The sequence below is a fragment of the Lepidochelys kempii genome, chromosome 10, assembly GCF_965140285.1.
Source record: "Lepidochelys kempii isolate rLepKem1 chromosome 10, rLepKem1.hap1, whole genome shotgun sequence".
Lineage (NCBI taxonomy): Eukaryota > Metazoa > Chordata > Testudines > Cheloniidae > Lepidochelys > Lepidochelys kempii.
Window position 1 is genome coordinate 65,305,902 of NC_136389.1, and position 15,401 is coordinate 65,321,302.

A 15,401-nucleotide genomic window follows, 5' to 3' on the forward strand; every position below is an offset into this window, starting at 1 on the left:
GACTTCTCTCTACAGAGAAGCCAATTGTTTTTTTTTTTATTATTTCCTGGTATAATTAGAAAATTATGGCCAATCAGGTTAAAATGATTGGGGTAACAGCAATGCAAAATGTTGGTAACTGTTGCAAGTCTTAAAACGTAGATCAGCTCATGTGTTGAAAAAAAGATAAACAGTCAAATTTAAGAAGACTTTTGCTTACAATTGGTCATTTATAAATAGTTTCTCCGTTTACAAAAGCAGCTCAAGTGAAGATCTATTATTAATTGAAATTTTTACATAGATGGTTTCAATTCTGGGAAATACACAGATACTGATTAAAAGCTAAACTATAGGTTTTAATGAAACAATTAACAATAGACAGCTACAAATATTTGTTGTGAATTAAATACATACATTAAATGTTAAACAGTGCAAAATGTTGAGATGAAGCACACAAAGTAATGGCTGCAACCCTTACAACAGTTAGTTATAATTTTAAAGAGTTCCTGAGTTTGTACTTATTTTTACAACACGTAATTGGAATCTGTGTGTTCTTTATTCAGAGAATTGCTGATTGTGGGTTTATGTTGGGCATTATTTGCATGCTTGTCAGTTGTCCATTCCTCACTATCAATTACTGGATCTACCTGCTCAGGCGTTTCTCTCTCTTCCTCTTCACTTTGTTCTGCATTGTCTCCCTCTGCACCACTAAGGGTCTTCCCAAGTTGAAGGGTTTCCATAGTTCTTTGGGTCTCTGAGACCCAAGATTCAATTCTGCTATTAAGTTGAACCTCTACTGATATAGGTTCATGGGTGTAATCCTCATCATCTTCATCGTCATCCTCCTCCTCTTCTTCAAGCATTCCTGGTACAAGAGTACTGGTGGTACTGGTCATAGAGGAATTTAAAAGATCACGACAGCTGCCATCCAAAGATCCTGTCTCTGTACTCTGCTGTGAGGCCCACTCCAGATTGTCATCTGGCTTCACCTCCTCTTTGTCACTTGGCAAGGATTTTCCATGACTTGCAGTTGAGGTAGTTCCAGTTGTAGCTGTAAGCGGATGTTTATTAACAGTGGCTTTTTCAATTTGAACACTACTAGATTTTTCTGGTGCAGTGGTCTTAAATGAGGACACTCTCTCATTTTCAGAGGTTTCTAACCCATCAGATGTTTCCACCATGTTTCTCCAGTTTGTTTCTGCAAATCAAGACACCACAAGCTCATCAGAAAACTGACAGCTTCGAGAGTTAAAACATTTACACAATTAAAACAAAATCCTAAGATCCTGTTCAAGTAAAAAGCATAAAAGGGAGACATGTGCACGTAACACTATACTTGTCCAAACATGATCACAGTGAACAACAGTTTGAAAAAAATCAAGAGCAGAAAAAGCTGTGAAGTAAAGTGTTTCATGCTTAAAGAGATTCTCAAACACATTTTGTTCTGAAATCAAAAAGGTGTTGATGCGCTTGCCTCAGCACTTCACTCAGGCAGAAACGGCACGGCAGAGGGTGTGCGGGGAGACCATGCAGAGCGCAGTTTTACTGTCAGTGCCAGAATCCCATGGTAATTTGCCAAAATAGTATTAATCATCATCCTGCTGGTGTTTGTTAATAACTGTTGAATTCTGAACAAGAAGTTAAAAAAAGCAACCTCAAAGGTAGATCATAAAATTAAAAAAACCCCACACTCTCCAAGTAATCAAGGCATTATTTTGAGTAAAGGGAATGCTCAGGGGAAAAAAAAAAAAAACAGCAATTCTATCAACAACTTGGCCTGGGTTAGACAAGTATTTCATTCTTAACTAGTACTATCCCAGCTGTTAAACTGTGTGTGCTTAAGACCTGATGCATAAACCAATCTTGTAGGTTGCTCAGACCATGACAACTCTTCAAAACCCTTCACTGGCTTCCTTTCAACATCAAATTTAAGCTAACGGCTCCAGTCTTCAAAGACCTAAATAATTTAGCTCCCGTCTACCTCTCATCTCTTCACTTCCCCCGTCATCCCCCTTCATTCTGCCCTATACACACACAACTCCCTGTTCAGACCTCACCGCTGGCCTTCATATACCAGCTCAATACCATGGAGAATCCTTCAGCAACTGAAGTGATCCCCCTGCGGTTAGCTTTAGGGTTGCTTTGCATCACAAAGTATTTGGAACACATCTGAGAATTAAGGCAAATGCCATTATTTTTATGTGGTCAGTTCTAGAAGAACTTCCCCAGAAGACTACTGTCTCACCCCAAGAGCCAAACCAATTTTGGATCACAGTCTCTGAAGTGTAGAATATATTCTAGACTGGGAAGTATTGGGAGAATTTTTTTCTACCTATAGTTTAATATTTATAGTTATTTCCACTTTATGTTATGTAATAGAAATATACATTTTTAATACTTACCATATTCTTTCTCATTCACTTCAGATATGGGCTCTGAAATAACACTACAGAATGAAATAGCGCTTGCCGCAGAGGGATTACGAGAATGACCCATGTGATGGGGTGCCTTCTTAACATTCTTTAAGGCCTCTTCTGCCTGTTCCTGCTCCATTGATGCAACCATATCTCTGTAAGCCTTTCTGGCCTCCTCAGTCAGCGAGACCAACTTATTAAACAGGCTCTAAATAGGAAGACATTTTCAAATTTGTTAGTTTCTTCACGAACATTTTCACTTGACACATTTTCCCTTTTATTAACAGGTCCTGTGCATGCAACCCTAAAGCCTGTCTAGTCAAAAAGAGTGTGCCCTTTATTTTGGGCAATCAGTCATGCTCTACGTTTCATTTTAAGGATGCCTCTGCATTTACACAGCTCAAGTTTTTGCTGGGGGTATGTCTGATGAAGCACGGGTAGGAGGGAAAGAACACAGCCATCCTGCATTGTTTGCCGACTCACAGGAAGCGTTCACTCAGCCTAAAATCCCAAATGATAAAACTCAGTCTTGCAGAATTTTCCTTTTAAAAAAAAAACAAAAAACAAAAAAAACCCACTAGTTACTAATTTTGGTCATCTTAAGCCTCTTTGGTCTCACTGCTAGTCTTTACTTCCCAATGGCACAGATCTAATCAGGTTTTATTTTGTGCAATGATTAATAGGTTTGAGCCTATTATATTATGGCACATTTAGATATGGATTATCTCCCATATAAAGCCTATTACCTTTTTCAGTGGGATGTCACAACATCTTACAACCCAGGCTTAGCAAAAAATGGAATCACATGTTCAAGGAAACCTCTGATTAGAATAGCAGTCTTACTTTTGCACGAAAGAAACCACCATAAACATTTGGAGCCAGTAAAATGAATATTTAATGAAGTTTTCCATTACTGACCCGCACTTGATATTGAATCTCTTTCCAAATATACATTAGAACAAAAGATGAATGACAATTTAAGTATTTAATGGACACTTCCTTCCTTAGCAGGTAAAGGAAGGAACATGATCTAAAATTCAATACTGTCTGTGGCTAGCTGTTTTAGCACACTCATTGCTGGTAATTTTGTTTCCACCCCATCGATATCTGTTTTATTAAAAACTTTACATCTTGAGAAAAATATTGTTAACAGCTTAATTGTTAAGTGGTTTAAGTTATAGTACATGCTACAATACCTGAAATAAGTCCAGTTAGGCAGAAATAATTACATGCTCAATTTCAAAGAGTAACAATGTACAATTAAACAAACATGCTCAACACAAATTGGTCATGTTACACATAACATTAACAGGTACATGTAATGTCGACAACAAACTAAGAATCCTTTATACTTTAGTCAAAATCAGAAGACAGACAGGTTAACACCAATAAGTGCCACCATTTCTATTATTGTGAGAACAAAGTGCTGTCACCTCAGCATCTTCAACTCCTTGATGCCAGCATTCATGGTGCAATTTATGAGGTGCCTGTCAAAAAGTCCAGGCCTCGGGCATCAGGAGCCATCAGTAATCCTATAGCTTTAATCGGGGATATGAAAAGCCTGTTCCATTTCCCCATGCCACACCCTCCATTCTACCCAGAGAATACACAGCCAGTGGGATTATGGGGGTAAGGAAGGAAAGTAGTCTAGAAATCTGTCACTGGCAGGAGTGCAGAAATGATTTTTATAGTGGGCGTGTGGAGAGCCATTGAACCAAACTGTAAACCCTGTACATGATGGAAACCACTTCAAGCAGCAGCACCCCCAGTTCCAGCACCAGTACCTGTTAGAGGACACTGGCTTCCTAGAAAGTTCTGGCAGGTGGCAGGAAGGAGGAGGAGGGTATCTGATTACATATAGCTCTACAAGGAGTAGGAACAACTCTTCTTATTTTTCAGTCTACCAGGTGCTAAATTTAGTAGGTGTCTGTTTCTCATTCCAACTGTTGTAAATGTGAAAGCTGCTGATCATTACTGTAAATGGGTGATTTGATAATCACTAAAACCTAATGACCCAAAAATGGATGCTAGGGTTCATATAGGGAAGATTGTGTTCCTACATCTGAAAAGAGAACGTTCAAATACTGTGCCCAAATTGCTGAAGATGCCATGCAAGAATGCATATGGGCTTTTCTGTTTGCTCAGAAAATGAAAATAAAATGGAACGATGGGAAAGCTTCAGGATGACTGCCTTTGAAGTACATGGGTGTTCAGTGCACTATGTAAGCCTTATTTAGAAAGTAGCAACACCTAATATAGTCCTAACATGCATTGTGGAAGTTTAAATGTAACCATCCGCCACCTTATGGGTTGGTTGACTGAAAAAGGATACATATACCCAGGCTTCCCAACACCACTTACGCGAACTCATAGGAAGACTGTCTCTCTACATTTGCATCCAACTACTTTAAGTATGGTGAAACTTACACTAAGAATGAGGGTGAGGAGGACTTTTGATCAGATAGTAGCCAATGGTCTATATAACAAGGGACTACCAGAGAGGTACATTAAAGGTTACAAAAGGAAAGGAAATGTCAGAGTGATATGGTCAGACTGCAAGATGAAAAACTCTGTCACAGACTCAGACATCTGACCTAATTTATTTAATATAGACCTAGAAACCCAGGACAAAACTAAAAAGTTATTCAAAGGAGGTGAGACATTTCCATTACCAAGTCTCCTTGTTCTGAGCTCAACCCATGACCCTGATAGACAACATAACCAATTCAAGCTAACAATCAATTCAGGCTAACAAAAATTATGCTAATTCAACTTCTAGATGGAGCTGCTATAAGGTGGGGGCAAAACTGGTGGGATAACCGTTCCCAGAGAGTAGTTATCATTGATTCACAGGTTTCAGAGTAGCAGCAGTGTTTGTCTGTATTTGCAAAAAGAAAAGGAGTACTTGTGGCACCTTAGAGACTAACCCCCCCCCCCACTCTCCTGCTTAATAGCTCACCTTAAGTGATCACTCTCATTACAGTGTGTGTGGTAACACCCATTGTTTCATGTTCTCTATGTATATAAATCTCCCCGCTGTATTTTCCACTGAATGCATCTGATTTGAAGTGAGCTGTAGCACATGAAAGCTTATGCTCAAATAAGTTTGTTAGCCTCTAAGGTGCCCCAAGTACTCCTTTTCATTGATTCACAGTCATGCTGGAAGGGCATTACAAATGGGATCCCGCATGGATCAGTTCTGGGTCCCGTTCTATTCAATATCTTCATCAATGATTTAGATAATGGTATAGAGAGTACACTTATAAAGTTTGTGGACAATTACCAAGCTGGGAGGGGTTGCAAGTGATTTGGAAGATAGGATTAAAATTCAAAATGGGATGTATTAGCACAAGAAGTAATTCTTCCACTCTATTCCACTACACTGATTAGGCCTCAACTGGAGTATTGTGTCCAGTTCTGGGTGCCACATTTTAGGACAAATTGGAGAAAGTCCAGAGAAGAGCAACAAAATGATTAAAGGTCTAGAAAACATGAGGGAAGATTGAAAAAACTGGGTTTGTTTAGTCTGGAGAAGAGAAGACAGAGGGGATATGGTAATAGTTTTCAAGTACATAAAAGGTTGTTACAAGGAGGAGGGAGAAAGATGGTTTTTCTTAACCTCTGAGGATAGGACAAGAAGCAATGGGCTTATATTGCAGCAAGGGAGGTTTAGGTTGGACATTAGTAAAAACTTCCTGTCAGGGTGGTTAAGCACTGGAATAAATTGCCTAGGGAGGTTGTGAAATCTCCATCATTGGAAATTTTTAAAAGCAGATTAGACAAACACCTGTCAGGGATGATCTAGATAATACTTAGTCCTGCCATGAGCATGGGAAACTGGACTAGATAACCTCTTGAGGTCCCTTCCAGCCTTATGATTCTATAATTAATCTTGAGTCGTTCCTCCCCCCCCCCATCATCATCTAGCTTTAAAATGGAACAATCACATTTATACCCCTGGTTTCAGAGTAACAGCCGTGTTAGTCTGTATTCGCAAAAAGAAAAGGAGTACTTGTGGCACCTTAGAGACTAACCAATTTATTTGAGCATAAGCTTTCGTGAGCTACAGCATCCGATGAAGTGAGCTGTAGCTCACGAAAGCTTATGCTCAAATAAATTGGTTAGTCTCTAAGCCCTGGTCTACACTAGGACTTTAGGTCGAATTTAGCAGCATTAAATCAAAGTAAACCTGCACCTGTCCACACGATGAAGCCCTTTATTTCGACTTAAAGGGTTCTTAAAATCAATTTCCTTACTCCACCCCTGACAAGTGGATTAGCGCTTAAATCGGCCTTGCCGGCTCGAATTTGGGGTACTGTGGACACAATTCGATGGTATTGGCCTCCGGGAGCTATCCCAGAGTGCTCCATTGTGACTGCTCTGGACAGCACTCTCAACTCAGATGCACTGGCCAGGTAGACAGGAAAAGAACCGCGAACTTTTGAATCTCATTTTCTGTTTGGCCAGCGTGGCAAGCTGCAGGTGACCATGCAGAGCTCATCAGCAGAGGTGACCATGATGGAGTCCCAGAATCGCAAAAGAGCTCCAGCATGGACCGAACGGGAGGTAAGGGATCTGATCACTGTATGGGGAGAGGAATCCGTGCTATCAGAACTCTGTTCCAGTTTTCGAAATGCCAAAACCTTTGTCAAAATCTCCCAGGGCATGAAGGACAGAGGCCATAACAGGGACCCGAAGCAGTGCTGCGTGAAACTGAAGGAGCTGAGGCAAGCCTACCAGGAAACCAGAGAGGCGAACGGCTGCTCCGGGTCAGAGCCCCAAACATGCCGCTTCTATGATGAGCTGCATGCCATTTTAGGGGGTTCAGCCACCACTACCCCAGCCGTGTTGTTTGACTCCTTCAATGGACATGGAGGCAATACGGAAGCAGGTTTTGTGGACGAAGAAGATGATGATGAGGTTGTAGATAGCTCACAGCAAGCAAGCAGAGAAACCGGTTTTCCCGACAGCCAGGAACTGTTTCTCACCCTGGACCTAGAGCCAATACCCCCCGAACCCACCCAAGGCTGCCTCCTGGACCCAGCAGGCAGAGAAGGGACCTCCAGTGAGTGTACCTTTTAAAATACTATACGTGGTTTAAAAGCAAGCATGTGAAAGGATTACTTTGCCCTGGCATTCGCGGCTCTCCTGGATGTACTCCCAAAGCCTTCGCAAAAGGTTTCTGGGGAGGGCAGCCTTATTGCGTCCTTCATGGTAGGACACTTTACCACTCCAGGCCAGTAACACATACTCTGGAATCACTGTACAACAAAGATTGCAGTGTATGTTTGCTGGCGTTCAAACAACATCCGTTCTTTATCTCTCTGTGTTATCCTCAGGAGAGTGAGATATAATTCATGGTCACCTGGTTGAAATAGTGTGCTTTTCTTCAGGGGACACTCAGAGGAGCCCATTCCTGCTGGGCTGTTTGCCTGTGGCTAAACAGAAATGTTCCCCGCTGTTAGCCACAGGGAGGGGGGAGGGTTGAGGGGGTAGCCACACGGTGGGGGGAGGCAAAATGCAACCTTGTAATGAAAGCACATGTGCTATGTATGTAATGTTAACAGCAAGGTTTACCCTGAAAAAGAGTGTAGCCACTGTTTTATAAAATGTGTCTTTTTAAATACCGCTGTCCCTTTTTTTTCCTCCACCAGCTGCATGTGTTTCAATGATCACAGGATCTTCTCCTTCCCAGAGGCTAGTGAAGCTTAGAAAGAAAAAAAAAAAACGCACTCGAGATGAAATGTTCTCCGAGCTCATGCTGTCCTCCCACACTGACAGAGCACAGACAAACACGTGGAGGCAAATAAGGTCAGAGTGCAGAAAAGCACAAAATGACCGGGAGGAGAGGTGGCGGGCTGAAGAGAGTAAGTGGCGGGCTGAAGCTCAAATGTGGCGGCAGCGTGATGAGAGGAGGCAGGATTCAATGCTGAGGCTGCTGGAGGACCAAACCAGTATGCTCCAGTGCACGGTTGAGCTGCAGCAAAGGCAGCTGGAGCACAGACTGCCACTACAGCCCCTGTGTAACCAACCGCCCTCCTCCCCAAGTTCCATAGCCTCCACACCCAGACGCCCAAGAACGCGCTGGGGGGGCCACTGGCCAACCAGCCACTCCACCACAGAGGATTGCCCAAAAAAAAGAAGGCTGGCATTCAATAAATTTTAAAGTTGTAAACTTTTAAAGTGCTGTGTAGCATTTTCCTTCCCTCCTCCACCACCCATCCCGGGCTACCTTGGTAGTCATCCCCCTATTTGTGTGATGAATGAATAAAGAATGCATGAATGTGAAGCAACAATGACTTTATTGCCTCTGCAAGCAGTGATCGAAGGGAGGAGGGGAGGGTGGTTAGCTTACAGGGAAGTAGAGTGAACCAAGGGGCGGGGGGTTTCATCAAGGAGAAACAAGGAGAACTTTCACACCGTAGCCTGGCCAGTCATGAAACTGATTTTCAAAGCTTCTCTGATGCGTACCGCGTCCTCCTGTGCTCTTCTAACTGCCCTGGTGTCTGGCTGCGCGTAACTAGCAGCCAGGCGATTTGCCTCAACCTCCCACCCCGCCATAAACGGCTCCCCCTTACTCTCACAGATATTGTGGAGCACACAGCAAGCAGTAATAACAGTGGGAATACTGGTTTCGCTGAGGTCTAAGCGAGTCAGTAAACTGCGCCAGCGCGCCTTTAAACGTCCAAACGCATATTCTACCACCATTCTGCACTTGCTCAGCCTGTAGTTGAACAGCTCGTGACTACTGTCCAGGCTGCCTGCGTACGGCTTCATGAGCCATGGCATTAAGGGGTAGGCTGGGTCCCCAAGGATACATATAGGCATTTCAACATCCCCAACAGTTATTTTCTGGTCTGGGAATAAAGTCCCTTCCTGCAGCTTTTGAAACAGACCAGAGTTCCTGAAGATGCGAGCGTCATGTACCTTTCCTGGCCATCCCACGTTGATGTTGGTGAAACGTCCCTTGTGATCCACCAGAGTTTGCAGCACTATTGAAAAGTACCCCTTGTGGTTTATGTACTCGGCGGCTTGGTGCTTCGGTGCCAAGATAGGGATATGGGTTCCGTCTATGGCCCCGCCACAGTTAGGGAATCCCATTGCAGCAAAGCCATCCACTATGACCTGCACATTTCCCAGGGTCACTACCCTTGATATCAGCAGATCTTTGATTGCGTGGGCTACTTGCATTACAGCAGCCCCAACAGTAGATTTGCTCACTCCAAATTGATTCCCAACTGACCGGTAGCTGTCTGGCGTTGCAAGCTTCCACAGGGCTATCGCCACTCGCTTCTCAACTGTGAGGGCTGCTCTCATCTTGGTATTCATGCGCCTCAGGGCAGGGGAAAGCAAGTCACAAAGTTCCATGAAAGTGCCCTTACGCATGCGAAAGTTTCGCAGCCACTGGGAATCGTCCCAGACCTGCAACACTATGCGGTCCCACCAGTCTGTGCTTGTTTCCCGAGCCCAGAATCGGCGTTCTACAGCATGAACCTGCCCCATTAGCACCATGATGCATGCATTGGCAGGGCCCATGCTTTCAGAGAAGTCTGTGTCCATGTCCTGATCACTCACGTGACCGTGCTGACGTCGCCTCCTCGCCCGGTATCGCTTTGCCAGGTTCTGGTGCTGCATATACTGCTGGATAATGCATGTGGTGTTTAATGTGCTCCTAATTGCCAAAGTGAGCTGAGCGGCCTCCATGCTTGCCTTGGTATGGCGTCCGCACAGAAAAAAGGCGCGGAACGATTGTCTGCCGTTGCTCTGACAGAGGGAGGGGCGACTGACGACACGGCTTACAGGGTTGGCTTCAGGGAGCTAAAATCAACAAAGGGGGTGGCTTTACATCAAGGAGTATTTCAGGCAGGACTTCACGGAGGGTTCCAATAAGAAATGGTGCACCTAAGTTATTGTTCTTATTGGAACAAGGAGGTTAGCCTGGCCTCTGATTGATACATGGCTAGATTTACCTCACTGCACCTTCTCTGTGAGTGACTGCAGTGTGACGTAGAGGAATGAGTCCCCTAGACAGGGGAGGGAGGGGGAAGCAAATGAGTACAGAACAAATCTGGTCTATTTCTTGTTTTGATCCACTCCATCTATCTTTTACATCTTTGGCTGGCAGCAGACGGTGCAGAAGGATTGCATGCCATCCACATCTCATGGCTGCTCGGCAGAAGATGGTACAGTACGACTGCTAGCCATCCTCATCTCTTGCCTGCCCGGCAGAAGATGGTACAATACGACTGCTAGCCATCCTCATCTCTTGCCGGCCCGGCAGAAGATGGTACAGTACGACTGCTAGCAATCCGTATCGCCTGCCTGCTCACCATAAGACGGTTCAATAGGACTGACTGCAGGACTAAAGAGAATGACCTGGTCAAGTCACTCCAAATTTAGTCCCTGCACCCATGTCTGCCCAGGCGCTCCCAGCCGACATGGCCAGGAGCACCTCGGACACGACTAGGACGGCTACCAGTCGTACTGCACCATCTGCTGCCAGAAGGCAATTGGTTGCTGCTACTGTGTAGCAATGCCGTACCGCATCTGCCAGCACCCAGGAGACATACGGTGACGGTTACCTGAGCGGGCTCCATGCTTGCCGTGGTATGGCGTCTGCACAGGTAACTCAGGAAAAAAGGCGCAAAATGATTGTTTGCCCTTGCTTTCACGGAGGGAGGGAGGGAACGGGGGGCCTGACGATATGTACCCAGAACCACCCGCGACAATGTTTTAGCCCCATCAGGCATTGGGATCTCAACCCAGAATTCCAATGGGCAGCGGAGACTGCAGGAACTGTGGGGTAGCTACCCACAGTGCAACGCTCCAGAAGTCGACTCTAGCCTCGGTATTGTGGAAGCACTCCGCCGAGTTAATGCACTTAATGCACTTAGAGCATTTTCTGTGGGGACACATACACTCGAATATATAAAACCGATTTCTAAAAAACCGACTTCTATAAATTCGACCTAATTTTGTAGTGTAGACATACCCTTAGGTGCCACAAGTACTCCTTTTCTATTTATACCCCAAATCTCTTTGTTTGTCAGTTTGTTGCATCCACCAAATAAGTAAAGTCACAGATGTTAGAACAGATATTCAGACTTGTCAATTTTTAGAAGAAGACTCTCACATACCACTCCAGGCAACTCAGTTATCAACTGAGTGTGTTTTTGGCACACTCAGACTGCTTTGGTTGAAACTTCATAGGCATAAAGCTGGACAAAAAAAAAATAATCTGTGGGTTGTGGAAACTGTATCTTATCTGAGAGCAGACAAAAGAAAGAAAGAATGGTAGGCCTAATTAGTTCGAATGGAGGATTTGATTATATTTCCCTTAGAACTGCAAGCTTTTCATTTAGGACAATGAGTGCCCTTTTTAGTTTTTAAAGAATAAATGTGTTTACAACAACGTGAGATACAGTTTTTGTTCTGTTTCATTTTCAAAAAATGGCTTTTTTCCCCCTCACTGTTTTTCCCAACAGATGGAGGAAAAGCTTATCATCCTAGTTTTAGTGCAGGCAATAGATGAGCTGTACCTACAGGGTTGGAGTGGTTATATCACAGGCAGAAATGATCCATACCTGCCGATAATGCAGGGGCATAAATAAGGGCAGAGTGAGGGCAGCAGCTTCAGCAGATGTTACTCAGCATGCTCGGTCCATGTGAGCATGCTCAGTACAAGCAAGCAGTTAAATCGGGGAGGGGGGGAGGGGACGGGGGGAAACGGATGGACATATGACCCCGCATGCCATCTCAGCCGCACCGCATCGCCTCTGATCACAGGCCAGGATGATATGATACATGCACAGGTCACATCTAATATGATGGCAACCCACAACCCTCCCAAGGTGTGCAGACCCAATGAAGCAGAAGCATACAGCTTTGATGAAAATATGAGGATTTTAGGTAGCTGGTAGATGCCCTTGGTACCAGTGCTCCTTTGAGGCCTCCCAAGACCTCCTTCAAAGACCTCCCAATCTTTTTAACAGGCCAACTGTTGCCTTACTTCAAGATGCTGGCATGCCTTACAGTCCGAAACATTCCAGGTCATTTCAGCTGGCACTTCAAAAAGATGTCTGCCAGCATGTTCCAAAGATATAGAGGAAGAAGAGGATTTAGATGTGACAAATCTGACATCACAGAATTGACAGAGCAGCATGTCAAATTTAAAGAGATAAGCAACTTTACAATAAATAGGCCAAGATAAAATTGACATCCAATGCCAGTCAGCACTCTGTACGTATAGTAAAACCTCACAATAACGTGCACCGTGATAACGTGAGTTCGGATATAACGCAATCATAAGTTGGCTCCCCTTTAAGGCCGTAATACTGTTCATGTTTTGCCAGAATACTTTTTTTACGATATTTATAAACAAACTGCATTCTTCCGTTATGGATATGCCAGTTCACAAACGCAGGTCATTTTCTGCCCAAGAGAAATTGTATGCCCTGGATCAACTAAAGAAGGGCAAACAACAAACACAGCTTCCTAGAGACATAGGAATTCACGAGTCCACTCTGTGAGGGTGGAAAGAAGAAGAAGAAAAGCTCCGTAGCCTACCCTGCATTCTTGAAGAGGAAACTGGTTTACAGCGTAAAAAGGTCAAGTTTGCTGAGGACGAAAGCAAGATTCAGCCTTGTACCAATGGTTTGTCCAGGTTCACTCAGAAGGAGTTCCCATTTCTGGCCCTATTCTGAAAGCTCAAGCAGAGAAATTTGATTGCCTTATCAATGCAAATGAATCCAAATGTAAGGCAAATAACGGCTGGCTAGACAGATTCAAGAAAAGGCACTCTATAACCCAAGTTCTTGTGTTTGGGGAAATCCTCTCAGTTGATAAAGAGGCTGCCGATTCCTACCCAATTGAGCTTAAAAAGTTGCCGGAGGAAGGTTGCTACACAGCCGATCAAGTTTACAACTGCAATGAGACTGGTTTATGCTTTAAAATGTTATCTGATCACACCCAGGACTGATAGTCACAAACAAGAAGGCTTTAAGCAGAGGAAGGACTGAGTCACTCTTGTTTTGCGTCAACAAGTCTGGCAGCCACAAAGTCAGACCTCTGATGATCGGAAAAGCGAGGTCTCCCACATGTTTTCATCATGTTAATCTTCCCTTTGAATACACCAACAGCAAGAATGCATGGATGAAAAGCTCCATATTTTAAGACTGGTTCCATAAAACTTTCATGCCAGCTGTTCGGGCTCCTTTGCAAAAACTCAAGCAGGAGCAAAAAGCTCTCCTCCTTCTGGATAATTGCCCTGCCCACCCCACAGCGGAAAATCTTGTCAGTGATGACAGCAAGATTAAAGGCTCTTATCTCCCAAAGAAAACTACATCAGAAATCCAGCCACTGGACCAAGGCATCATATCGGTATTTAAGCAAAACTATCATTGCAAAATGATCAAGCAGATGGTAGCAGATAACAACTCCTCCGTGGACACATCACTGGCGTCACTCAACTTGAAAGAAGTCTGTCACCTCGGTGGGAAAGCCTGGGATGCTATCTCTGCACATTGCATTGAACGATACTGGATAAAAGGGTCTTGCTCCAGCTTTTCCGTCATCTACACACGATGATGGTAACAACGACAAGCCTGAATTTACAAGATTCACTGAAGACAACTTACATTTAGCCAAAGAAGCACTCGGAGAATATGAGCACTGTCATCATGAGATCCTCAACTGGTTTTAAGCAGATGACATCTGCCCCATATATGAACACATCTCAGATGACGAAATTGTTGCAAATGTCAGCGGGAAGAATGAAGCTGCATCACCAGAGCCCGAAACCAGTGGTGCTAATGACAAAGACGGCACCTCAACTCTCCCATCCAAAGTGTCCGAGCCAGTGAAGCACCTAGAAGCCAGTTTGAGGTGGCTGGAAACTCAAGACATGGACAGCATCAAAATCCTCCAACTCAGAAGCATTCTTGACTTTGCCAGAATGCAACAGTCTGCGGCAAATAAGCAGACCACACTAGATAGATTTTTTAAAAAGTGATGACATTTAAAATTATGGAGTCATACAACCAGATTGACTTTGCACTGTGCGCAATGATTAGTATTAGTGCGCAATGATTAGTTGATTTCACATGTTTCTTTCATGTACAGGTAATTAAATTACTACTTTTGTGTTTAAAACATGCTGTGACAACCGTTGTTTTTTTAACAAGACTTAAACTGACTGGCTTGAAATGGTAAATTTTTGTAACCCCGCTATAAAGTGACCCCGCATTTATCGCGATCGAATTTTTTGGACCCCAATTATCACGTTATAGTGGGGTTTCACTGTATGTATGTATGCATGCATGCTAGCTTGTGAGTCCAAGGGCAGTGAACAAAGTTTGTAAACATGTATTACATGAGAAAAAAATTGAAACGGCTTTAACTATTTCAGCTATCTATTCAGAAATGAATTGCTTACCTCAGCACCTGAATAGTTGAAGATTCCCACCACACTAACAGGAACTAGTTTGTTCACACAACGACCAAGAGCTTTACGTCCAAGTGCAAAGACAAAAGGAATCTCTTGCTCTCGTGCCATGGCTATTACATTATACAGAGCTTCATCCAATCCACCTTAGGATAAAAAAATAACACTAAGCTAAAGCTTAGAACAGTTATCTTTACTAGTGCACTTTAGTCCAATCCAGTATTCCAGTTTGTGTCAGTGGCTATCAGCTAAAACTTTAGTACACATAGTTAGCCATCAGATATTTAGATTAAGCCATGAAAACAGTAAGGCTTTGCATGCAGTGTACATGCAGTAAGTTAGACTTGATTGTACTTGAATAAAACAAGCAGTTATTTACTGAATACGATCAGTTAATCTGTACACTTAACAATGCTCTGAACCCTCTAATGGTGCTGTATTACACACCAGGAGTACTAAAGCAGAAACTTTATGAAACTGGATTCTTTGTATCTTAATAGATCTTTTCCTTCTCTTACATATCTCAGGAAGTTATCATTTGCATTCCCGTAGTGTCTGAAATATAC

At 43.5% G+C, this 15,401-nt stretch overlaps 1 protein-coding gene across 3 annotated transcripts in view; it reads right to left on the reverse strand.

The window, feature by feature from the left end:
• Positions 1 to 314: 314 nt before the first annotated feature.
• The window catches only part of SECISBP2L (SECIS binding protein 2 like), a 53,664-nt gene continuing 38,577 nt past the window's right edge, over positions 315 to 15,401 (reverse strand). For all 3 annotated transcript variants that reach the window (XM_073303954.2, XM_073303955.2, XM_073303957.2), the window contains 3 exons: positions 14,827 to 14,981; positions 2,382 to 2,601; positions 315 to 1,177 (listed from right to left, as the gene is read on the reverse strand). In XM_073303954.2, the coding sequence (XP_073160055.2) occupies positions 504 to 1,177; positions 2,382 to 2,601; positions 14,827 to 14,981 (1,049 nt within the window). In that variant the 3' untranslated portion in view covers positions 315 to 503. The remainder of the gene's footprint in view (positions 1,178 to 2,381; positions 2,602 to 14,826; positions 14,982 to 15,401) is intronic.